Source organism: Scyliorhinus canicula, chromosome 10 (genome assembly GCF_902713615.1).
Source record: "Scyliorhinus canicula chromosome 10, sScyCan1.1, whole genome shotgun sequence".
NCBI lineage: Eukaryota > Metazoa > Chordata > Chondrichthyes > Carcharhiniformes > Scyliorhinidae > Scyliorhinus > Scyliorhinus canicula.
The window spans coordinates 150,586,757-150,610,778 of NC_052155.1; the positions used below are offsets into that span (position 1 = coordinate 150,586,757).

The 24,022-nt window shown below is 48.0% G+C and overlaps 1 protein-coding gene across 30 annotated transcripts in view; it reads left to right on the forward strand.

Annotated features, from left to right (window-relative positions):
- The window catches only part of clasp2 (cytoplasmic linker associated protein 2), a 582,371-nt gene that overhangs the window by 59,227 nt on the left and 499,122 nt on the right, over positions 1 to 24,022 (forward strand). For all 30 annotated transcript variants that reach the window (XM_038809903.1, XM_038809905.1, XM_038809907.1 and 27 more), the window contains exon 3: positions 13,873 to 13,976. In XM_038809903.1, coding sequence (XP_038665831.1) covers positions 13,873 to 13,976 — 104 coding nt within the window. The remainder of the gene's footprint in view (positions 1 to 13,872; positions 13,977 to 24,022) is intronic.

A 24,022-nucleotide genomic window follows, 5' to 3' on the forward strand; every position in this document is an offset into this window, starting at 1 on the left:
GGATCGATCGAGAACTAGGTGGTGGGAGGGGAGGGTAGAATGCCAATTACAACAGGTTGCACATGGAAGCAGCTGGAACAAAAAAGTCAGCGGTGCCATCTTTGATGGCCCCTAAACAAAAGGAAACCCCAGAGTACAGGGGCACATCCACATGGTGAGTATGTCTACACCTGCTGGAGGGGGAGGGAGGGGGTGGTGGCGGGGAGACACAGAAAGACCCCAACAGCACAGTCACCTGGAACCTTGGGGGACTTAACGGCCCGGCGAAATGATCCAGAGTGTTTGCCCACCCGAAAAGCCTGAGTGCTGACATAGCCTTCCTCCAAGAGACGCACCTGAGGGCGAAGGACCGACTGAGGGTAAGAAAAAATTGGATGGGACAGATTTGCCAAGCGTGCTATGGCACAAGGGCCATACTATTTCGTACGAGGACAACGGGGGGATGGTATGGAACGGTCAGCAGTGTCCTGGAAAGGGCACCAGTGTTACTTGTGAATACATATGCCCTGAACTGGAATAATGCAGCATAGTGGGAAAATTGGTGCTTCCAGGGGTAGTAGGGGCGAAATACTCCGAGGTGAGTGAAATGGCTATCACTGAGAAGAAGGATCTGAAGAAACTGAAAATGGATGGATCACCAGGGCCAGATGGACTACACCCCAGGGTTCTGAAGGAAACAGCTGAGGCGTTGTTGATGGTGGTGATCTTTCAAGAATCACTGGAGACAGGAACGATCCCAGAGGACTGGAAAAGTGCTAATGGTAACACCCCTGTTTAAGATGGGAGTGGGGCAGAAGAGTTTAGCCTGACTTTGGTTGTTGGAAAGATTTGGGTCCATTATTAAAGATGCGATTGCGGAGTACTTGGAAGTGCATGATAAAATAGGACTGAATCAGCATGGCTTCCTCAAGGGGAAGTCATGTCTGACAAATCTGTTCGAATTCTTTCAGGAGGTAACAAGGAAGTTAGACAAACAAAAACCAGTGGACGTGATCTACTTAGATTTACAGAAGGCCTTTGACAAGGTGCCACATAGGAGTGTTGCTCGTTGTGTTCTCTCTTTAATTGGCTCTGTTTATGGCGGTTAATATGATCGCCTTCCTTAATTCTAATTACGTTTGCTCAGGAGTCGCCAGGTATCTTTCGATACTGCCACAAGGTTCAAAACCGAAGACTGATCAAAGACTCGATGCACCAGTTAGTAAGTTCGAAATCAATGCTCATTTATTTACACACACCGTCAATTATACTCATGCACAAACTCTACCAACTAAACTATCACTACTACTAAAGCCTATACTTAGCTTTGGGCGCCCACTCAGTCAGAGGAACAATGGACGTTGTCCAGTTCTGAGGCTGCTGGGGTCGAACTGGTACGGAATAGTAGCTAGGAGCGTCTATCTCGTAGCGTGCGTTGACTTTGGACTTGCGTGTTCTGGTGCAGCTGCTAGGCAGGCCTCTCGTCGCTGAGAGCCAAGGCCAAGAAGAACGATTCTCTCTTGGGGGTTTCTTCTTATACCCAAAGGGGGCTTCGGGCACTTTTGGGTGGTCCTTGAACCTGGTCCCAATTAATTGGACCATATCCTGATCATTGGTATTGATTTCCCCCAATAAAGGGGTGGCTGCCCTGATTGCTGGGCGGGCCCTAGGTGGCCGTTGGCCTGCTTTGTTCTAGTCTCCTCTGGCGCCGGGGTGTCTGCTTTAGTATCGTTTACCTAAATGTTTCTCTTTTGTCCCTGGAGATGGCTCATTAGTATGGTAATGGCTTTGCAGTATCGGTCTTGTCTGGGAGCTACAGCTCCAATCAACAGACAAACCTTGCACCTGCGTGCTTTCTTAGCATTGTCCATTTTTCCCTTCATTCTTTGCAAAGTGTCCATTTTGTAATCGGGACGTGGCCATCCCAGGTGGCTACAGGAGGCTGTTAAATAAATTAAGAGCCCTAGGTGTTGGGGTCTGATCCTGGCATAGATAGTGGATTGGCTGACTGTTAGAAGGCAGAGAGTGGGGATAAAGGGGCTTTTTTCTGGATGGCAGCTGGTGACGAGTGGTGTGCCTCAGGGGTCGGGGTTGGGACGGCAACTCGAGTCCTAGTTCAAGATTTTCTTCAGGTTAATGTGCAGGTTCAGTCAGCAGTTAGGGAGGCAAATGCAATGTCAGCATTCATATCGCGAGGTCTGGAATACAAGACCAGGCATGTACTTCTGAGGCTGTATAAGGCTCTGGTCAGACTCCATTTGGAGTATTGTGAGCAGTTTCGGGCCCCGTATCTAAAAGGATGTGCTGGCCTTGGAACATGTCCAGAGAAGGTTCACAAGAATGACCCCTGAAAAGAAGAGCTTGTCATATGAGGAGTTGTTGAGGACTCTGGGTCTGCACTCGTTGGAGTTTAGAGGGATGAGGGGGGATCTTATTGAAACTTAAAGGATACGGAGAGGCCGAAATAGAGTGGATATGGAGAGGATGTTTCCACTAGTAGGAAAAAATAGAACCCGAGGGCACAGCCTCAGACCGAAGGGATGATTGTTTAAAACTGAGATGAGGAGGACTTTCTTCAGCCAGAGGGTGGTGTATCTGTGGAACTCTTTGCTGCAGAAGGCTGTGGAGGCCAAATCACTGAGCATCTTTAAGACTGGGATTGATAGGTTTTTGATCAATAAGGGGACCAGGGGATCAAGGTTTATGGGGAGAAGGCAGGAGAATGGGGATGAGAAACATATCAGCCATGATTGAATGGCAGAGCAGACTCGATGGACCGAGTGGCCTAATTCTGCTCTTATGGTCAGAAGTGTTGGAGAACGCATGTTTTAGTGAGAGAGAGGAACTGAAGGAAATGGCTATTAGTCTGGTGTTGTAACCTTCCCGGATACAATTGGTTGCCCCATGGCGTGTTATTGGGCCAATCAACTAATTAGAAGAACTAAAAGGGGGTTGCTCCGACAAAGAACAACTGGAGCACAGCCCAAAAAAGAACCAAGAGGGTTACTCATAGAACATAGAACATTAGGGGTTGAAAGGACAACAGAAACAGGAAGAGCCAGGAGACGAAGGCCAAGGTCACTGAAGAGCGAGGCAGAGCAGGACCTGGCGGATCAGGAGGAGTCACCGATGCAACTGCTGGCCCTCTCCCCGATAGGGCAGTGGATGGAACTCCTGCTGTGAGAACTCCTAAACGTAGGGACTCCATTAAGGAGGACCTCATAGGAACGGGGGCAGCAGGGGCAGCAGGGTAGCATGGTGGTTAGCATAAATGCTTCACAGCTCCAGGGTCCCAGGTTCGATTCCCGGCTGGGTCACTGTCTGTGTGGAGTCTGCACGTCCTCCCCCTGTGTGCGTGGGTTTCCTCCGGGTGCTCCGGTTTCCTCCCACAGTCCAAAGATGTGCGGGTTAGGTGGATTGGCCATGCCCGTAGTGTCCTAATAAATGTAAGGTTAAGGGGGGGGGGGGGGGGGGGGTTGTTGGGTTACGGGTATAGGGTGGATATGTGGGTTTGAGTAGGGTGATCATGGCTCGGCACAACATTGAGGGCCGAAGGGCCTGTTCTGTGCTGTATTGTTCTATGTTCTATGTTCTAACGGTGAAGTTGCTGGTAGCAGACGCCTTGGAATCCTTCAAGGAGATGCGGGAGAGGATGGAATGGCGACTGGAGATGCAGGAGGGGAAGGTGTGGGAGTCAGAGAAGGTGACCACAGACCACAGTGATTGGTTCATTCACTTGAAACAGAGGTGGTGAGGTTGGTTGCAGCTCAGGGAGCACCCAAAGGGAAGATGAAAGACCAGGAAAACCGGTCTCATCACCAGATGGGGAGTAGGTTGATTTGATCTTAGTTTCAGACTAGTTCGGCACAACATCGTGGGCCAAAGAGCCTGTACTGTGCTGTACAGTTCTATGTTGTATGAAACTTTGGATTGTTGGGCTGCCAGACAGCACAAAGGGTAGAAAACGAATGGACTACAGATGTTAGGATAACTGGTCGGGGGAAGAAAAAGTCCCCAAGCCCCTGGAAGTGGCCAGGGCCCACAGGTTGCTCTGGCAGAGGCCTGAGGCATGGGAACTTCAAGGGAAATTTAACCCCCAGCTCCACCGATTCCAGGACCAGGACTGGATCTTGAACTGGGCAAGGAACACGCGATCCTGCAAGTACGAAGGGCACACTATCTGCATTCATCAAGACATCGGAGCTGACCTGGCCAAGCACCGGGCCGAGTTCAGTGTAGCCAACACAGCTCTACTCCGCATCAAGGTACCCAGCAAGACTTTGGGTATCCTATAAAAATAGGGAACACTATCAGTTGAGGAGGCATTTTAGGGTGGACGGGAAGTCGGTGCTTATGCCATTGTTGGAGAATCATGAGTTTTAGTTGGGGGAATGGATAGTGTATACAGGCGGTGGAGGGAAGTGGGGCTGCTCAAGATGAGGGATCTGTATTTGGATGAAGGGTTGGCCAGTCTGGTGGAGTTAAGAGAGAGGGTAGAGCTGCCGAGGAGGAGTGAGTTCAGGTATCTGCAGGTTAGGGACTTTGCGGGAAACGTCTGGAGGGGGTTCCCTAGGTTGCCGGGCTACACCCTGCTGGAGCGACTGCTGCTCCCGGATGTGGAAGGGGAGGGAAGAATTGGGGATATATACAAGTGGCTATGGGAGCAGGAAGGCGAGATGGGTGATGAAGATCAAGGAGAAATGGGAAGCGGAGTTGGGACGGGAGATCAATTGGGGAGCATGGAGTGAGGCACTGCGTAGGGTAAAAGGGACCGCCTTATGAAAATGAAATGAAATGAAACTCGCTTATTGTCACAAGTAGGCTTCAAATGAAGTTACTGTGAAAAACCCCTAGACACCACATTCCGGCGTCTGTTCGGGGAGGCTGGTACGAGAATTGAACCGTGCTGCTGGACTGCCTTGGTCTGCTTTAAAAGCCAGCTCTTTAGCCCTGTGCTAAACCAGCCCCTATGTGCAAGGATGAGCCTGATGCAGTTGAAGGTGGTGCAAAGGGTGCATATGACTCGGGCGAGAATGAGTGGGTTCTTTCAGGGGGGTAGCAGATGAGTGTGAGAGGTGTGGGTGGGGGCCAGCGAATTATGCGCACCTGTTTTGGGGTTGCAAAATATAAGCAAGGTTCTATGCGGGAGTGTTCGCGGTCTTAGCCAGGATAGTGGAGGAGAAGGTGGACCCGGATCCTTTGGTGGCGATATTTGGGGTCTCCGAGAAGTTGGAGCTCATGGAGAGGAGGAAGGCCAATGTCTTGGCCTTCGCTTCTCTGATTGCACGGCGCCAAATTTTGCTGGAGTGGCGGTCGGCATCGCCACCGAGGGTAGCAGCTTGGTTGGGTGACCTGCACGACTTCCTGCGATTTAGAGAAGATTAAGTATGAGTTAAGGAGCTCTTCAGGATAGAGTTTGAGGAAAGGTGGGGCATGTTTGTGACTGTGGTTGAGGGGCTGTTCTTCACGAGGGGGGGGGGGTGAAAAAGGGGAAAAATCTATGCAGACTGTATAGTTGATTGTTGGGGAGCATGTTTCCCGGGGTGTTTGGTCGCTGTAATCTGTTTTGATAGATGTTTGTAATAAAATATATTTTATTACAAAAAACAGGGACCGCTATTTCTCCGCGCCCGGAAAGGCAGATTTCTCCAAGGGCTGGGAAAACAGCTACAGTAATGGATGCACATGGACCAATGACAGTTCCTTCATTTACTAACAACGGCATGCCTTGGGGGTGGGCACAGGGAAGGGAGGAGGTGGAGGGGCTCTAGTGGATCGATCGAGAACTAGGTGGTGGGAGGGGAGGGTAGAATGCCAATTACAACAGGTTGCACATGGAAGCAGCTGGAACAAAAAAGTCAGCGGTGCCATCTTTGATGGCCCCTAAACAAAAGGAAACCCCAGAGTACAGGGGCACATCCACATGGTGAGTATGTCTACACCTGCTGGAGGGGGAGGGAGGGGGTGGTGGCGGGGAGACACAGAAAGACCCCAACAGCACAGTCACCTGGAACCTTGGGGGACTTAACGGCCCGGCGAAATGATCCAGAGTGTTTGCCCACCCGAAAAGCCTGAGTGCTGACATAGCCTTCCTCCAAGAGACGCACCTGAGGGCGAAGGACCGACTGAGGGTAAGAAAAAATTGGATGGGACAGATTTGCCAAGCGTGCTATGGCACAAGGGCCATACTATTTCGTACGAGGACAACGGGGGGATGGTATGGAACGGTCAGCAGTGTCCTGGAAAGGGCACCAGTGTTACTTGTGAATACATATGCCCTGAACTGGAATAATGCAGCATAGTGGGAAAATTGGTGCTTCCAGGGGTAGTAGGGGCGAAATACTCCGAGGTGAGTGAAATGGCTATCACTGAGAAGAAGGATCTGAAGAAACTGAAAATGGATGGATCACCAGGGCCAGATGGACTACACCCCAGGGTTCTGAAGGAAACAGCTGAGGCGTTGTTGATGGTGGTGATCTTTCAAGAATCACTGGAGACAGGAACGATCCCAGAGGACTGGAAAAGTGCTAATGGTAACACCCCTGTTTAAGATGGGAGTGGGGCAGAAGAGTTTAGCCTGACTTTGGTTGTTGGAAAGATTTGGGTCCATTATTAAAGATGCGATTGCGGAGTACTTGGAAGTGCATGATAAAATAGGACTGAATCAGCATGGCTTCCTCAAGGGGAAGTCATGTCTGACAAATCTGTTCGAATTCTTTCAGGAGGTAACAAGGAAGTTAGACAAACAAAAACCAGTGGACGTGATCTACTTAGATTTACAGAAGGCCTTTGACAAGGTGCCACATAGGAGTGTTGCTCGTTGTGTTCTCTCTTTAATTGGCTCTGTTTATGGCGGTTAATATGATCGCCTTCCTTAATTCTAATTACGTTTGCTCAGGAGTCGCCAGGTATCTTTCGATACTGCCACAAGGTTCAAAACCGAAGACTGATCAAAGACTCGATGCACCAGTTAGTAAGTTCGAAATCAATGCTCATTTATTTACACACACCGTCAATTATACTCATGCACAAACTCTACCAACTAAACTATCACTACTACTAAAGCCTATACTTAGCTTTGGGCGCCCACTCAGTCAGAGGAACAATGGACGTTGTCCAGTTCTGAGGCTGCTGGGGTCGAACTGGTACGGAATAGTAGCTAGGAGCGTCTATCTCGTAGCGTGCGTTGACTTTGGACTTGCGTGTTCTGGTGCAGCTGCTAGGCAGGCCTCTCGTCGCTGAGAGCCAAGGCCAAGAAGAACGATTCTCTCTTGGGGGTTTCTTCTTATACCCAAAGGGGGCTTCGGGCACTTTTGGGTGGTCCTTGAACCTGGTCCCAATTAATTGGACCATATCCTGATCATTGGTATTGATTTCCCCCAATAAAGGGGTGGCTGCCCTGATTGCTGGGCGGGCCCTAGGTGGCCGTTGGCCTGCTTTGTTCTAGTCTCCTCTGGCGCCGGGGTGTCTGCTTTAGTATCGTTTACCTAAATGTTTCTCTTTTGTCCCTGGAGATGGCTCATTAGTATGGTAATGGCTTTGCAGTATCGGTCTTGTCTGGGAGCTACAGCTCCAATCAACAGACAAACCTTGCACCTGCGTGCTTTCTTAGCATTGTCCATTTTTCCCTTCATTCTTTGCAAAGTGTCCATTTTGTAATCGGGACGTGGCCATCCCAGGTGGCTACAGGAGGCTGTTAAATAAATTAAGAGCCCTAGGTGTTGGGGTCTGATCCTGGCATAGATAGTGGATTGGCTGACTGTTAGAAGGCAGAGAGTGGGGATAAAGGGGCTTTTTTCTGGATGGCAGCTGGTGACGAGTGGTGTGCCTCAGGGGTCGGGGTTGGGACGGCAACTCGAGTCCTAGTTCAAGATTTTCTTCAGGTTAATGTGCAGGTTCAGTCAGCAGTTAGGGAGGCAAATGCAATGTCAGCATTCATATCGCGAGGTCTGGAATACAAGACCAGGCATGTACTTCTGAGGCTGTATAAGGCTCTGGTCAGACTCCATTTGGAGTATTGTGAGCAGTTTCGGGCCCCGTATCTAAAAGGATGTGCTGGCCTTGGAACATGTCCAGAGAAGGTTCACAAGAATGACCCCTGAAAAGAAGAGCTTGTCATATGAGGAGTTGTTGAGGACTCTGGGTCTGCACTCGTTGGAGTTTAGAGGGATGAGGGGGGATCTTATTGAAACTTAAAGGATACGGAGAGGCCGAAATAGAGTGGATATGGAGAGGATGTTTCCACTAGTAGGAAAAAATAGAACCCGAGGGCACAGCCTCAGACCGAAGGGATGATTGTTTAAAACTGAGATGAGGAGGACTTTCTTCAGCCAGAGGGTGGTGTATCTGTGGAACTCTTTGCTGCAGAAGGCTGTGGAGGCCAAATCACTGAGCATCTTTAAGACTGGGATTGATAGGTTTTTGATCAATAAGGGGACCAGGGGATCAAGGTTTATGGGGAGAAGGCAGGAGAATGGGGATGAGAAACATATCAGCCATGATTGAATGGCAGAGCAGACTCGATGGACCGAGTGGCCTAATTCTGCTCTTATGGTCAGAAGTGTTGGAGAACGCATGTTTTAGTGAGAGAGAGGAACTGAAGGAAATGGCTATTAGTCTGGTGTTGTAACCTTCCCGGATACAATTGGTTGCCCCATGGCGTGTTATTGGGCCAATCAACTAATTAGAAGAACTAAAAGGGGGTTGCTCCGACAAAGAACAACTGGAGCACAGCCCAAAAAAGAACCAAGAGGGTTACTCATAGAACATAGAACATTATAGCGCAGTACGGGCCCTTCGGCCCTCGATGTTGCGCCGACCCGTGAAACCATCTGAAGCCTATCTGACCTACACTATTCCATTTTCATCCATATGTCTATCCAGTGACCACTTAAATGCCCTTAAAGTTGGCGAGTCTACTACTGTTGCAGGCAGGGCGTTCCACACCCCTACTACTCTCTGAGTAAAGAAACTGCCTCTGACATCTGTCCTATATCTACCACCCCTCAATTTAAAGTTATGTCCCCTCGTGTTGGTGATCACCATCCGAGGAACGAGATTCTTACTGTCCACCCTATCTAACCCTCTGACTATCTTATATGTCTCTATTAAGTCATCTCTCAGCCTTCTCCTCTCTAACGAAAACAACCTCAAATCCCTGAGCCTTTCCTCGTAAGACCTTCCCTCCATACCAGGCAACATCCTAGTAAATCTCTGAACCCTTTCCGAAGCTTCCACATCCTTCCTATAATGTGGTGACCAGAACTGCACGCAGTACTCCAGGAGCGGACGCACCAGAGTTATGTACAGCTGCAGCATGACCTTGTGGTTCCGAAACTCAATCCCCCTGCTGATAAAGGCTAGCACACCATATGCCTTCTTAACAGCCCTATTAACCTGGGTGGCAACTTTCAGGGATTTATGTACCTGGATGCCGAGATCTCTCTGTTCATCTACACTACCAAGAATCTTGCCATTTGCCCAGTACTCTGCATTCCTGTTACTTCTTCCAAAGTGAACCACCTCACACTTTTCCGCATTAAACTCCATCTGCCACCTCTCAGCCCAGCTCTGCAGCTTATCTATGTCCCTCTGTATCCTATAACATCCTTCAGCACTATCCACAACTCCATCGACCTTCGTGTCATCTGCAAATTTACTAACTCATCCTTCTACACCCTCTTCCAGGTCATTTATAAAAATGACAAACAGCAGTGGCCCCAAAACAGATCCTTGCAGTAACTGAACTCCAGGATGAACATTTGCCATCAACCACCACCCTCTGTCTTCTTTCAGCTAGACAATTACTGATCCAAACCGCTAAATCACCTTCAATCCCATACTTCCTTATTTTCTGCAATAGCCTACCATGGGAAACCTTATCAAATGCCTTACTGAAATCCATATACACCACATCAACCGCTTTACCCTTATCCACCTGTTTGGTCACCTTCTCAAAAAACTCAATAAGGTTTGTGAGGCATGACCTACCCTTCACAAAACCGTGTTGACTATCGCTAATCAACTTGTTCTTTTCAAGATGATTATAAACCCTATCTCTTATAACCTTTTCCAACATTTTACCCACAACCGAAGTGAGGCTCACAGGTCTATAATTGCCAGGGTTGTCTCTACTCCCCTTCTTGAACAAGGGGACAACATTTGCTATCCTCCAGTCTTCCGGCACTATTCCTGTCGACAAAGACGACATAAAGATCAAGGACAAAGGCTCTGCAATCTCCTCCCTGGCTTCCCAGAGAATCCTAGGATAAATCCCATCTGGCCCAGGGGACTTATCTATTTTTACATTTTTCAAAATTGCTAACACCTCCTCCTTGTGAACCCCAATTCCATCTAGCCTGGTCGACTGAACCTGAGTATTCTCCTCGACAACATTGTCTTTCTCCAGTGTAAACACTGACGAAAAATATCCATTTAACGCTTCCCCTATCTCCTCTGATTCCACACACAACTTTCCACTACTATCCTTGATTGGCCCTAATCTTACTCGAGTCATTCTTTTGTTCCTGATATACCTATAGAAAGCCTTAGGGTTTTCCTTGATCCTATCCGCCAACGACTTTTCATGTCCTCTCCTCGCTCTTCTTAACTCTCCCTTTAGGTCCTTCCTGGCTAACTTGTAACCCTCAAGTGCCCTAACTGAGCCTTCATGTCTCATCCTAACATAAGCCTTCTTCTTCCTCTTAACAAGTGCTTCAACTTCCTTAGTAAACCACGGCTCCCTTGCTCGACAACTTCCTCCCTGCCTGACAGGTACATACTTATCAAGGACACGCAGTAGCTGTTCCTTGAAAAAGCTCCACATTTCGATTGTACCCATCCCCTGCAGTTTCCTTCCCCATCCTATACATCCTAAATCTTGCCGAATAGCATCATAATTGTCTTTCCCCAGCTATAATTCTTGCCTTGCGGTATATACCTATCCCTGCCCATTGCTAAAGTAAATATAGCCGAATTGTGATCACATCTTGCATCTTGCAAGATTGCATCTTGGGGAATATAGCTCCCCTGAGAGGGGGGAAGCAATCATTGAGTTCTCCCTGATGAGGGGCACGGCAATTGTTAACCTTTCAGCTGTATAAATCGAGCCTGCCAGTGTGGTACCGGCTAGAGGGAGAGCCAGTAGAGAACTATTAGTGCTGAGTAAATATTGTAAATAAAAATTACTTTCTGTTTGAACTCGTGCTGGACTCTTTTTGACCCTCACAGAATCGGGAAACAGTGTTGCCGAAATTGATGGGATTGTAGGCTGATAAATCCCCAGGGTCTGATAATCTACATTACAGAGTACTTAAGGAAATGGCCCAAAAAATAGTGGATGCATTAGTGGTCATCTTCCAAGATTCTATAGACTCTGGAACAGTTCTTACAGATTGGAGGGTAGCTAATATAACTCGACTATTTTAAAAAGGGTGGTCGAGAGAAAACAGTAATTTATAGTCCAGTCAGCCTGAAGTCATTAGTGGGGAAAATTCTCGAGTCCATTACAAAAGATTTAAAAGCAGAGCACTTGGAAAACAGTGGCAGAATCAGCATGGATTTACAAAATGGAAATCATGCTTGACAAATCTATTGGAATTCTTCGAGGATGTAACTTACAGAGTTGACTGGGTGGAGCCAGTGGATGTGGGTTCTTTGGGCTTTCGGAAGTCTTTGGACAAGGTCCCACATAAGGAGTTAGTGTGTAGAATTGAAATGCATGGGATTGGGGGTAGTGTATTGAGATGAATAGAAATTTGCGGAGAAAGTGCAAACTTCATACACCCGAAGCCGGCATTGAACCCGGGACCCTGGAGCTGTGAGGCAGCAGTGCTAACTACCGTGCCGCCCCATAAAGGGAGTGCAGCAAAGGTTTATTTTATAACCTGCCTGGATCCTATTGGCTGGGGGCAATTGATTACCCACATGGTATTTGAGGAATATGAGCTCCCCCAATGAGGAGGGGTAGAGCAATCATAGCAGCACAGCTGTATAAATAGAGCTGGCTAGAGAGGGAACCAGAAGTGAACTACTGGCCCTGTGTACATATTGTTGTCAATAAAGTTACTTTCTGCTTGACTCTACAAACTTGTGCTGGATTTTTCATTGCCTTCACAAAGTTTACCAGACTGATTCCTGGGATGGCGGACTGACATACGAGGAAAGATTGAGTCAGTTTGGATCATATTCACTGGAGTTAAGAAGAATGAGGGGGAATCTCTGAGAAACCTCTAAAATTCTAACAGGGCTAGATAGGGTAGATGCAGGAGGAATGTTCCTTGTTTTTGATGTTTTTGCTTTCAAACAGACCTATTCATTATTTTGCCATTCATACTCGCCTGGAAAAATAGTTTCTTTACATACAATAACAATTGCCATTCTCTTTTCCTTTTGCTCCATGACATTTGTCATTTAATCTCCGCTACCCTATCCCAGACCTTGCCTTTTGTTCTTCCTTTCAATGGCATAAAAACCTATCACATTTCCTTTGGCCCTTTGGGCAGCACGGTAGCGCAAATGGATAGCACTGTGGCTTCACAGCGGCAGGGTCCCAGGTTTGATTCCCCGCTGGGTCACTGTCTGTGCGGAGTCTGCACATTCTCCCCATGTCTGTGTGGGTTTCCTCCGGGTGCTCCGGTTTCCTCCCACAATCCAAAGACGTGCAGGTTAGGTGGATTGGCCATGATAAATTGCCCTTAGTGACCAAAAAGGTTAGATAGGGTTATTGGGTTATGGGGATAGTGTGGAAGTGAGGGCTTAAGTGCAGACTCGATGGGCCAAATGGCCTCCTTCTGCACTGTATGTTCTATGTTCTGAAGAAGAATCGTATTGGGTTCAAAACATTAACTGTGTTTCTCTCTCCACAGTTGCTGCCAGAACTGCTGAATATTTTTAGCACTTTGTTTTTATTTCAGATTTCCAACATTTGCAGTATTTTGCTTTTATTAACAAATAATACAATTTCTATTACAAATTTGTGTCGTTTGCATGTGATTTAGCCTTAATGTCAGTTTAAAAATAGCAAGGTATTGAAAAGTTAAAGGAAATCTGAATAGCAGTAAAATCATTCAGACAGAAAATGGAAAGAGACGTTGAATTAAATGTCTAAAGCACCAGTGAAAATGCCAGAAAAGGCATTTAGTAAAAACTTCTTCAATCACTGTAAATCAAGTAAGAAGTCTTACAACACCAGGTTAAAGTCCAACAGGTTTGTTTCAAACACGAGCTTTCGGAGCACGGCTCCTTCTTCAGGTGAATCTGTCTATATGCGCGATCTTCCTGGAGATCCTCTCCACTTTGAGCCGGCAGTTTGCGGTGTCAATGGTAGCCATGATGTGGAGATGCCGGCGTTGGACTGGGGTGAGCACAGTAAGAAGTCTTACAACACCAGGTTAAAGTCCAACAGGTTTGTTTCAAACACGAGCTTTCGGAGCACGGCTCCTTCTTCAGGTGAATGAAGAAGGAGCCGTGCTCCGAAAGCTCGTGTTTGAAACAAACCTGTTGGACTTTAACCTGGTGTTGTAAGACTTCTTACTGTGCTCACCCCAGTCCAACGCCGGCATCTCCACATCATGACTGTAAATCAATGCCTTGATGTTACTCTTATTGTGGTTAAAAAGCCCACAAAAACTCTCAGCAGTGTCGCCCTAACCACCCTGGCCAATACTTGGAAGAACTGAGCACCATTTCAACAACTATCAATACTTTTAACAGTTAATTGCAAAAGCTTCAACTTTTTTGCTGTTTATCAGTTGAAATTGTGGGCCTTTAAAATCTCAAATTCTTGGATGTTTACCATCAGTTGTGAAAGCACAAACCGAAACGAGAATAGAAATGCAGTATTGGTAACTTCTGCAAAGATTGTTTACTAATGCATACTTTTATTTTCTCCAGTGGTGCCAGCACTTGTAGATCGTTTAGGTGATACCAAAGATCAAGTCAGAGAACAAACACAGAATCTTATTCTCCGAATAATGGATCAGGCTGTGTCACCCCAGGTATGTTAGTTTTTTGGGGTTTCCAACTGCAGTCATATGACTTTTGTCATCTATAACCAGTTGTTCTTTAAACATTGGTGTATTATCTTTGTTTTCAAGTTCCTGACCTGTTTTTATCTTTAGGTTATTAATAGCATAGATTTATTGTCGCCATTCAGTCTCTTGTCTGTAAGAATTGATGAATACTTTTTTTCTTCCATCGTCAAGCAGTCTATTGCTGTACAGTGAGACGTTCAGAGGTTGCATATGTCTTATCCATCTAACTAGTTGCTTATTCACTCGTACACAAATACACTGAGAAGCTTGAGGACCTTTGAACACTTGACAGAATATGGCAGTTCATGCTGGCAAGAGTGTGTGCAGATTTTCTTCACTGTCCTCTGTGAGGATTCTGCGCTGAGCGAGTTGTGCAGGAATCTCACTGGAAGTTGAGCCTTTTCAACAGTTGCAGATAAGTGACAAGTTTCCTGTCTAATCAGAGTCAAGTTTGAACTCTGTAGTTGTTGGACCAAGAACTTGTAATACAACTATGCCCTGTTTTGAAGTACTCCACAGTTTCTAGGCACATGAAGGCATAGCGACCATGATGGAACAATTTAAAATTGGGCATAAAGAAGGGGCGAGAATTGGAGAAGTCCAAAGGTTTGGACAGCTGTGGGACTGAAGGAGGTAACAGAAGTAGGGAGAGGGTGAGGTTGTGGAGTGACTTCAAAACAAGGGTCAGAAATTTAAAATTGAGGCACCGACCATAGAACATAGAACTGTACAGCACAGTACAGGCTTTTCGGCCCACAATGTTGTGCCCAACTAGTCTGAAACTAAGATCAAATCAACCTACTCCCAATCATTCTAGTGCACTCCATATGCCTATCCAATAACCGCTTCAAAGTTCCTAATGTGTCCAACTCCACTACCAAAGCTGGGAGTGTGTTCCACACCCCAACCACTTTCTGAGTAAAGAACCTATCTCTGACATCCCTCCTATATCTTCCACCATGAACCTTCTAGCTATGCCCCCTTGTAACAGCTACATCCACCCGAAGAAAAAGTCACTGAACGTCCACTCTATCTATCCCTCTCATCATCTTATACACCTCAATTAAGTCACCTCTCATTCTCCTTCGCTCCAATGAGAAAAGCCCTAGCTCCCTCAACCTTTCCTCATAAAACCTGCCCTCCAATCGAGGCAGCATCCTGGTAAATCTCCTTTGCACCCTTTCCAATGCTTCCACATCTTTCCGATAATGAGGTGACCAGAACTGCACACAATACTCCAAATGTGGTCTAACCAAGGTCTTGTACAGTTGCAGCATAACCTCACGGCCTCTTAAACTCAATCCCCCTGTTAATAAATGCTAACACACTATAGCTGTCTTCACGGCTCTATCCACTTGGGTGGCAACTTTCAGAGATCTATGGCCATGAACTCCGAGATCTCTCTGCTCCTCCACATTCTTCAGAACCCTGCCGTTAACCCTGTAATCCGCATTCAAATTTGTCCTACCAAAATGAATCGCCTTACACTTATCAGGGTTAAACTCCATCTGCTGCTTTTCAGCCCAGCTCTGCATCCTATCAATGTCTCTTTGCAGCCTACAAGAGCCGTCCACATTATCCACTACTACATCAACCTGGGTGTCATCAGAAAATTTACTAACCCAACCTTCAACTCCATCATCCAAGTCATTGGTAAAAATCACAAATAGCAGAGGACCCAGCGCTGATCTCTGTGGTACACCGCTGGTGACTGGGCTCCAGGATGAAAATTTACCATCTACCACCAGTCTCTGTCTTCTCTGTGATAGCCAATTACTGATCCAATCGGCCAAATTTCCCTCTATGCCATGCCTCCTTACTTTCTGCATGAGTTGACCATAAGGCACCTTGTCAAACGTCTCCTATATCTTCAGAAGCCATGCACACGTTCCCACTACTGTACTTGACCGGCCCTAACTTCACCGTGGTCATTCTTTTATTCCTCACATAAGTGTAAAAAGCCTTGGGGTTTTCCTTGATCCTACCCGCCAAGGACTTCTCATGCCCTCTCCTAGCTCTCCTGAGTCCTTTCTTGAGCTCCTTCCTAGCTATCTTGTATCCCTTAAGTGCCCTAACTGAACCTTGTTTTCACATCCTTACATAAGCCCTCCTCTTCCTCTTGACAAGACATTCAACCTCTTTTGTAAACCATAGTTCCCTCAATCGACCATTTCCTCCCTGCATGATAGGGACAAACATATCAAGAACACGCAGTATTTTCTCCTTGAACAAGCTCCACATCTCAATTGTGCCTGTCCCATACAGTTCCTGTTTCCATCTTGTGCTCCCCAATTCTTGCCTAATCACATCGTAATTACCCTTCCCTCAGTTATAAACCTTGCCCTGCCGTATGTTCCTATCCTTCTGCATTGCTATAGTGAAAGTCACCGAATTGTGGTCACTATCTCCAAAGTGCTGTCCCACAACCAAATCTAACACTTGGCCCGGTTCATTACCCAGTACCAAATCCAATGTAGCCCCGCCTCTTGTCGGTCTAGCCGCATATTGTGTGAGGAAACCCTCCTGCACACACTGGATAAAAACAGCCCCATCCAAACTATTCAAATTATAGTGGTTCCAATCAATATTTGGAAAGTTAAAGTCACCCATGACAACTACCCTGTGACTATCGCACCTATCCAAAATCTGCATTGCAATCTTTTCCTCCACATCTCTGTTACTGTTTGGGGGCCTATATAAAACTCCTAACAAAGTGACCACTTCTTTCCTATTTCTAACTTCAGCCCACACTACCTCAGTGGACAGACCCTCCTCAAACTGCCTTTCTGCAGCTATTATGCTATCCCTGATTAACAATGCTACTCCTCCACCTCTTTTACCACCTTCCCTAATCTTACTGAAACATCTAAACCCCGGAACCTCCAACAACCATTCCTGCCCCTGTTCTATCCACGTCTCTGTAATGGCCACAACATCATTGTTTCAGGTATCAATCCATGCTGCAAGCTCACCAACCTTATTCCTGATGCTCCTTGCATTGAAGTAGACACACTTCAAACCACCTGCAGGTCCACTCTTGTGACCTTGGTACCTTCCTCAGTACTACACTACCCTCAACCTCCTGAACTCCAGCAACGCTATCTCGTGGACTCCAAATCAGTTTCCCGTCCCCCTGCCAAATTAGTTTAAACTCCCCAAAAGAGCTGTCGCAAATTTCCCTCTCAGAATATTGGTGCCCATCTGGTTCAGGTGTAACCCGCCCTGTTTGTACAGGTCCCACCTTCCCCAGAATGTGCTCCAATATCCAAGTAACTGAAACCTTCCCTTCTACACCATGCATGTAGCCACGTGTTTAACTGCACCCTCTCCCTGTTCCTCACCTCGCTAGCACGTGGCACTGGTTGTTGGTCAATGTTGCCAATGTTGGTCAGTGATCACAGATGTGATGGATGAACAGAACATGGTGTGAGTTTGGCAGCAGAATATTGCAAAGAATGAGAGATGGTGTTATTGAAACATAAAAGATTCTGCATGGACTGATATGAGGAAGATGTTTCCACTTGTGGGGGAGACTAGAACTAGGGGGATACAGTTCAAGAATAAGATGTTTACTGTGTAAGACAGGAGAATGTTTTTCTCTCGGAGGGTTGTTAATTTGTAACATTCTCTTCCCCAGAAAGCAGTGGAGGCTGGGTCTTTGAATTTCTTGAAGGCAGAATTGGACAGATTTTTGATTGATAAGTGAGTCCAGGGTTTTTGGTGGAGGTAGGAAGCTGGAGTTCAGACCACAGGCCAATCAATAAGTTTATGCCTGAATGGCAGAGCACGCTCAAAAGGCTGAATTGCTTATTGCTGCTCCTCATTCCTATACTCCTATAAGCTCAGGTTTGTTGGGGAGAAGGCCAGTCAGGAAATTATTGGAGTAGTGTCAGACGTAACCAAGGCAAGCATGAGGGTCTGAGCAGCGGATGAGCTGAGGCAGGTTTGACAGTTAAACAGACCATTCTGGGGACACAGATGGTCAAAGGTCACACAACAAACTTTGGCAAGTCGGATGTATGTATGAAATCAGAAGAGTCTGTTTAACGAGTTGATGTCAACGTTGTGATCTGCTTTGACATAATGACAAGCTCAGAAATGAAGCCTTAAACTGTTGGTATATATTAACTTTTTTTGAAGTGTTAATAAGTTTACCCATCAGAAGATAGGGGCACACATGAGTTTTTTTTTTCATTTCACAACAATAGCATCATTATTATCTCCCCACCCAATTCCAGCTCATCTTATCATAAAATCTGATATTGGTAGGAAAGGTAAACTGATTGTAAAGAGGCTGGTGCTGAAATCGGACACTAATATTTGATAGCAAAGTACTGTGGATGCAGGAAATGTGAAATAAAACTAGAAAATGATGGAAATGCAGATCTAACTGCATAATTTTAACTTTTCAGGTCGATGACCCTCTGTCCAAACTGAAATTGCTCAGATGTAACATATTTTAAGTAACCCAGGGAAAGGCAGTGAGGGGAGGCCTGAAAGAGGTTGGAAGGCAGGAGCGATTAAATGACAAAATGGAAGGTGGTGCAAAGCAAAAGGAGAGGATAATGGACCAAATGTGTCAAGAGGAGGCATAAATGTGAGAAGTGGACGATTGACTGTCATCCTCAAAGAAACAACTGGGGATGGGGTTTATGATGTGGAATTGTAGAACTCATTGAGCTCATGAACTGTAAAGTTGGGACTTTGGTGATGGCCACGAAGGAGTAGGTAGCACATTTGGTGGCTCCCGCTCTGGTCGGACCTTTAGACCTTTTCCCCGATTTTTTTTTCTTGGATTCTACTTGAAAAATAGATAGTGGACGCGACTGTAAGGAGGAGTCCCACACCATTGTATGGATAGGCAGACCAGGAGTGCTCGCAAAGGAAGAAATAGGTGAACAGAGAAGGCCTGGGTTGAAGCTGCAGCGGGAAAAATCATGGCGGACGACCGGAGTCCTGGCTCGACGACCCAGCGGTCGACGGAGCAGTTGACGAAGTTTATTCAAGAGGGCTTCGCCAAGCAGAAACATGAATGCATGGACCCGATTAAGGAATCGATTGCTCGGCTGGAACAGGGATTGGATGCTCAAGAACGGGTGATCCAGAAAGTGGAGAAGGCACTGACCGAGCAGGAGGAACACAAAACAGCAATGGAGGTGGAGGTGGGGCTGCTGAGAGACCAGCAGAAAAGGCTCCAGGAGAAGGTGGAGGATCTAGAGAATGGGTCCTGCCGGCAGAACGTGAGGATCGTTGGTCTCCCGGAGGGGTCCGAAGGAGTGGATGCAGGGGCATGTATAACGGGTATGCTCGAGAAGCTAATGGGGGATGGGACGTTCACCCGACCTTTGGAGGTGGGCAGGGTGCACAGAGCACTAGCGAAGAAACCGCACGTAGGTGACCCCACCCCCCGAGGGCGATAGTGGTGAGATCGCAGAGTTACCTGGATAAGGAGCGTATTCTACGGTGTGCCAAACAGACACGGAGCTGTAAGTTGGAGAACAGTATCCTACGCATTTACCAAAACCTGAGCGCGGACGTAGTCAGGAGAAGAACGGGACTCAACCAAGTGAAGACCCTTTTCAAGAAGAAGGTGAAGTTTGGACTGCTGTATCCGGCCCGTCTTTGGGTCACCTGAGGAACAACACTTCTATTTTGAGTCGCCCGAGGAAGTGATGGACTTCGCCAGAAGGAAAGAGCTGGCAGGGGACTGAGGTGTTTGAATCTTGCTGCAGTGTTCACGTTAAAAATGTTTTTGTTTTTGCACTATATTTGTAATGCCTTCTGTATCGAACCTATAGCTGCTGCGTATTTTTGTAAGTTAAAGTTTGCATTTCTACTGGTGGGGGATGGAGGTGTGAATTTGCGATGTGGGGTTTTTCTTTCCTTTTTGTTTCTTTCAGTTAACTAGGCGGGGAATGTTTTCTCTTGAATATGTGTGTCCGAGCACGTGGGGGGCAATAGGTGGGAAAATGTTTGACGCCATGGGCGGGGGCTACCAAGCTAGCTGGGCGGGCTGGTTCATGGAAGCACAGTGGAGGTTGAGCAGGTATTGTGCTTGTTGAAGGGGGCTATTTTTGCTGGGCTGTTATTGGGGGGGGGGAAGGAGGAATTGCTCTGCTGATGGGGGAGGGACTGTTGCTGGGGGACAAAAGGGAAGTCTGGGACGGAGGCTGCCTGGGGGCAGGCCTGTGGGTGAGCGGGGCACGGGCTGGAGACTGGCCTAAGAAAGGTGATGGCTGATCGGCGGAGGTTGGGGGGGGGGCGAGAAACCCCCCGACCAGACTTATCACGTGGAACATTAGAGGGCTAAATGGGCCTGTTAAGAGGGCATGCGTGTTCACGCATTTGAGGGGATTGAAGGCGGAGGTGGCAATGTTACATCTTGGGGTAATCGATCAAACTAGACTAAGGAAGGGATGGGTCGGACAGGTATTTCCTTCGGGTCTGGACTCTAAGACTAGAGGGATCACGATCCTGATTAATAAGCGAGTGTCATTCGAGGCGGGAAGAATAGTTGCCGATGTGGGAGGTTGGTACATCATGGTTAGTAGGAAGCTGGAAGGGTTGCCGGTGGTACTCTTGAATGTTTCTGCGCCAAACTGGGATGATGGGAGGTTTATAAAGAGGATGTTGGGGAAGATCCTGGACCTCGACTCGCATAAGCTGGTCATTTGGGGGGGGGGGGGGGGGGGGGGGGGGGGGGTGGTGGAGGGGGTGGATTTCAACAGTCTTAGGACAGGCAGCGTGCCAGCAATGCAAAGGAGCTAAAGAGGTTTATGGAGCAGATGAGAGGAGTGGACCCATGAAGGTTTGGGTGGTCGAGAGTGAAGGAGTTCTCTTTCTACTCCCACGTACATAATGTGTACTCCTGGATCGACTTTTTCATCTTGAACAGGGCTTTACTGATGGGGGGTAGTCGACACTGAGTATTCAGCGATCAAGGTCTCGGAGCATGCCCTGCACTGGGTGGACTTGCAGGTGAGCAAGGAGTGTGGCCAGCGTCTGCATTGGAGATTGGATGTTGGACTGTTGGCGGATGAGGAGGTGTGAGGGTGGGTGAGGAAATGCATCCAGAATTATCTGGAAGTTAATGACACGGGCGAAGTCTCAGCAGCAATGGTCTGGGAGGCGCTGAAGGTGGTGGTTCGGGGGTGCTGATTTTGATACAGGCCCACAGGGAGAAGATGGATAGAGAAGAGGTGGATCGATTGATAGGGGAAATACTTCAGGTCGACAGGAGACTCCAAAGGCAGGGATTTAAGGGAACGACGGAGGCTACAAGCAGAGTTTGGCTTGCTAACTACAGGGAAGGCAGTGGAACAGCTGAGGAAGGCGATGGGGACGATATGAGTATGGAGAGAAGGCCAGCAGAATGCTTGCGCAGCAGCTCAGAAAGAGGGAGGCAGCCAGGGAGATTTGGAAAGTGAAGGACCGAGACGGGAACTTGGTTGGTGATTCAGCAGGGGTTAACCGGACGTTCAAGGAGTTTTATAGCAGGCTATACGAGATGGAACCCCCAGCTGGGCCGGAAGGGATGAGGCAATTCTTAGGGGGCGGGGTGAGGTTCCCGAAGGTGGACGAAGGGCTGGTGGAAGGGCTGGGGGCCCTGATTGGGATTGAAGAAATAGCAGAAGGGCTGAAGGCCATGCAGTCGGGTAAAGCCCCGGGACCGGACGGGTACCCAGTGGAGTTTTATAAAAAGTTTTCTGGGATGCTGGGGTCGCTGTTGATGAGGCCATTTAATGAGGCACGGGAGGGAGGGGTGCTTCCCCCGACAATGTCACAGGCCACGATCTCGCTGATCTTGAAGCGGCAGAAGGTCCCGGAGCTATGCAGATCCTACAGACGGATCACCTTATTAAACGTTGACGCCAAACTGTTGGCCAAAATCGTGTCCTCTAGGATCGAAGACTGCATTCCGGATGTGATTGAGGAGGACCAGACGGAATTTGTTAAGGGCAGGCAGTTGGCGGCCAACGTTAGAAGACTGTTGAATGTGATCATGATGTCCCCAGAGGGTAGGGACGTAGCGGTAATGGTTGCAATGGACGCAGAGAAGGCCTTTGATCAGGTGGAATGGACCGATCTGTGGGAGGTGCTGGGGCGGTTTGGATTTGGACGGGTTTCATCGACTGCTGTATCAGGCGCCTGTGGCAAGTGTACAGACGAATATGTTGACATTGGGTATTTTAGGTTGCACCGGGGGATGAGGCAAGGATGCCCCCTCTCCCCACTGCTGTTTGTGCTGGCCATAGAGCCGTCGGCAATCGTGCTGAAAGCCTTGGGCTGGTTCAGGTAGGGGTGGAGCACTGAGTCTCACTCTACGCAGGTGACCTGCTCCTATATGTTTCTGACCCACTAGAGGGGATGGGAGAAATTATGAGGATTCTGGGGGAATTCGGCCGGTTTTCGGGTTATAAATTGTACATGGGGAAAAGTGAGATGTTCGCGATCCAGGCAAGGGGGCAAGAGAGGCGACTGGGGGAGTTGCCGTTTAGAGTGGTAGGGGGAAGCTTTCGGTATCTAGGCATCTAGGTGGCACAGGAATGGGAAGGGCTACATAAGCTAAATTTGACGAGACTGTTGGACCAAATGAAGGAAGATTTCCGATGGTGGGACATGCTCCCGCTATCACTGGCTGGGAGGGTACAGTCAGTGAAAATGACGGTCCTCCCGAGATTCCTGTTTGTTTTTCAGTGTCTCCCCATTTTTACTCGACGTGCCTTTTTTTAAACGGGTAAACAAGGTGATCTCTGGCTTTGAATGGGCGGGCAAGACGCCGTCAGTAAAAAAAGGGGATGCTGGAGCATAGCCAAGGGAGGGCGGGTTGGCACTGCCGAATTTTAGCAATTACTGTTGGGCGGCAAACAGCCATGATTAGGAAGTGGGTGGGGGTGATCGGTGTGGGAGAGAGTAGAGGCGGCATCATGTAAGGGCACGAGTTTGGGGAATTGGTAACGGCGCCTCTGCCGTTCCTGCCAGCACGGTACTCCACCAGCCCTGTGGTGGTAGTGGCCCTGAAAGTCTGGGGGCAATGGAGGAAACATGTGGGAGCAGAGGGAGCATCTGTTTTGGTCTCCAATCTGCAATAATCATTGGTTTGCCCCTGGGAGGCTGAATGGACGGTTTCGGAGATGGCAAGGAGCAGGGGTCGAGAGGATGGGAGATCTGTTCATAGAGGGGAGCTTTCCAAGCCTGAGGGAGTTGGAGGAGAAATTCGAATTGACTGGAGGGAATGAGTTTGGGTACCTGCGGGTGCAGGACTTCCTACGCAGGCAGGTCTCAACCTTCCCACTCCTATCACCAAGGGGAATACAGGATAGGGTAGTTTCCAGAGTATGGGTGGGAGAGGGGAGAGTTTCGGACATCTATAAAGAACTCGTGGGGTGAGAGGAAAGGCAGACCGAGGAGCTGAAACACAAATGGGAAGAGTAGTTAGGAGGAGAGATCTAGGATGGCCTCTGGGCGCATGCGTTGTGTCGAGTTAACTTGATACAATTTAAGGTCGTTCACCGGGCACACATGACAGCGGCCCTGATGAGCAGGTTCCTTCGGATAGAAGACAGGTGTGCAAGGTGTGCGGGAGGACCAGCAAACAATGTTCATATGTTCTGGGCATGCCCGAAGCTTCAGGGATTCTGGCAGGGGTTTGCGGATGTCATGTCCAAGGTATTAAAAACAAGTGTGGCACCGAGTCCCGAGTTGGCGATTTTCGGAGTGTCGGAAGATCCGGGAATCCAGGAGGAGGAAGAGGCAGACGTTCTGGCCTTTGCCTCCCTGTTAGACCGGAGACGGATACTATTAGCTTGGAGGGACTCAAAGCCCCCGAAGTCAGAGACCTGGCTTACTGACATGGCTGGCTTTCTCTGTCTGGAAAAAAAATCAAGTTTGCCCTGAGAGGGTTAATGTCAGGGTTCGTCCAGAGGTAGCAGCTGTTCATTGACATCTTTAGAGAAAATTAATCGTCAGCAGAGAAGGGGGCTGGGGGAGGGGGGGGGGGGGGGGGGTGT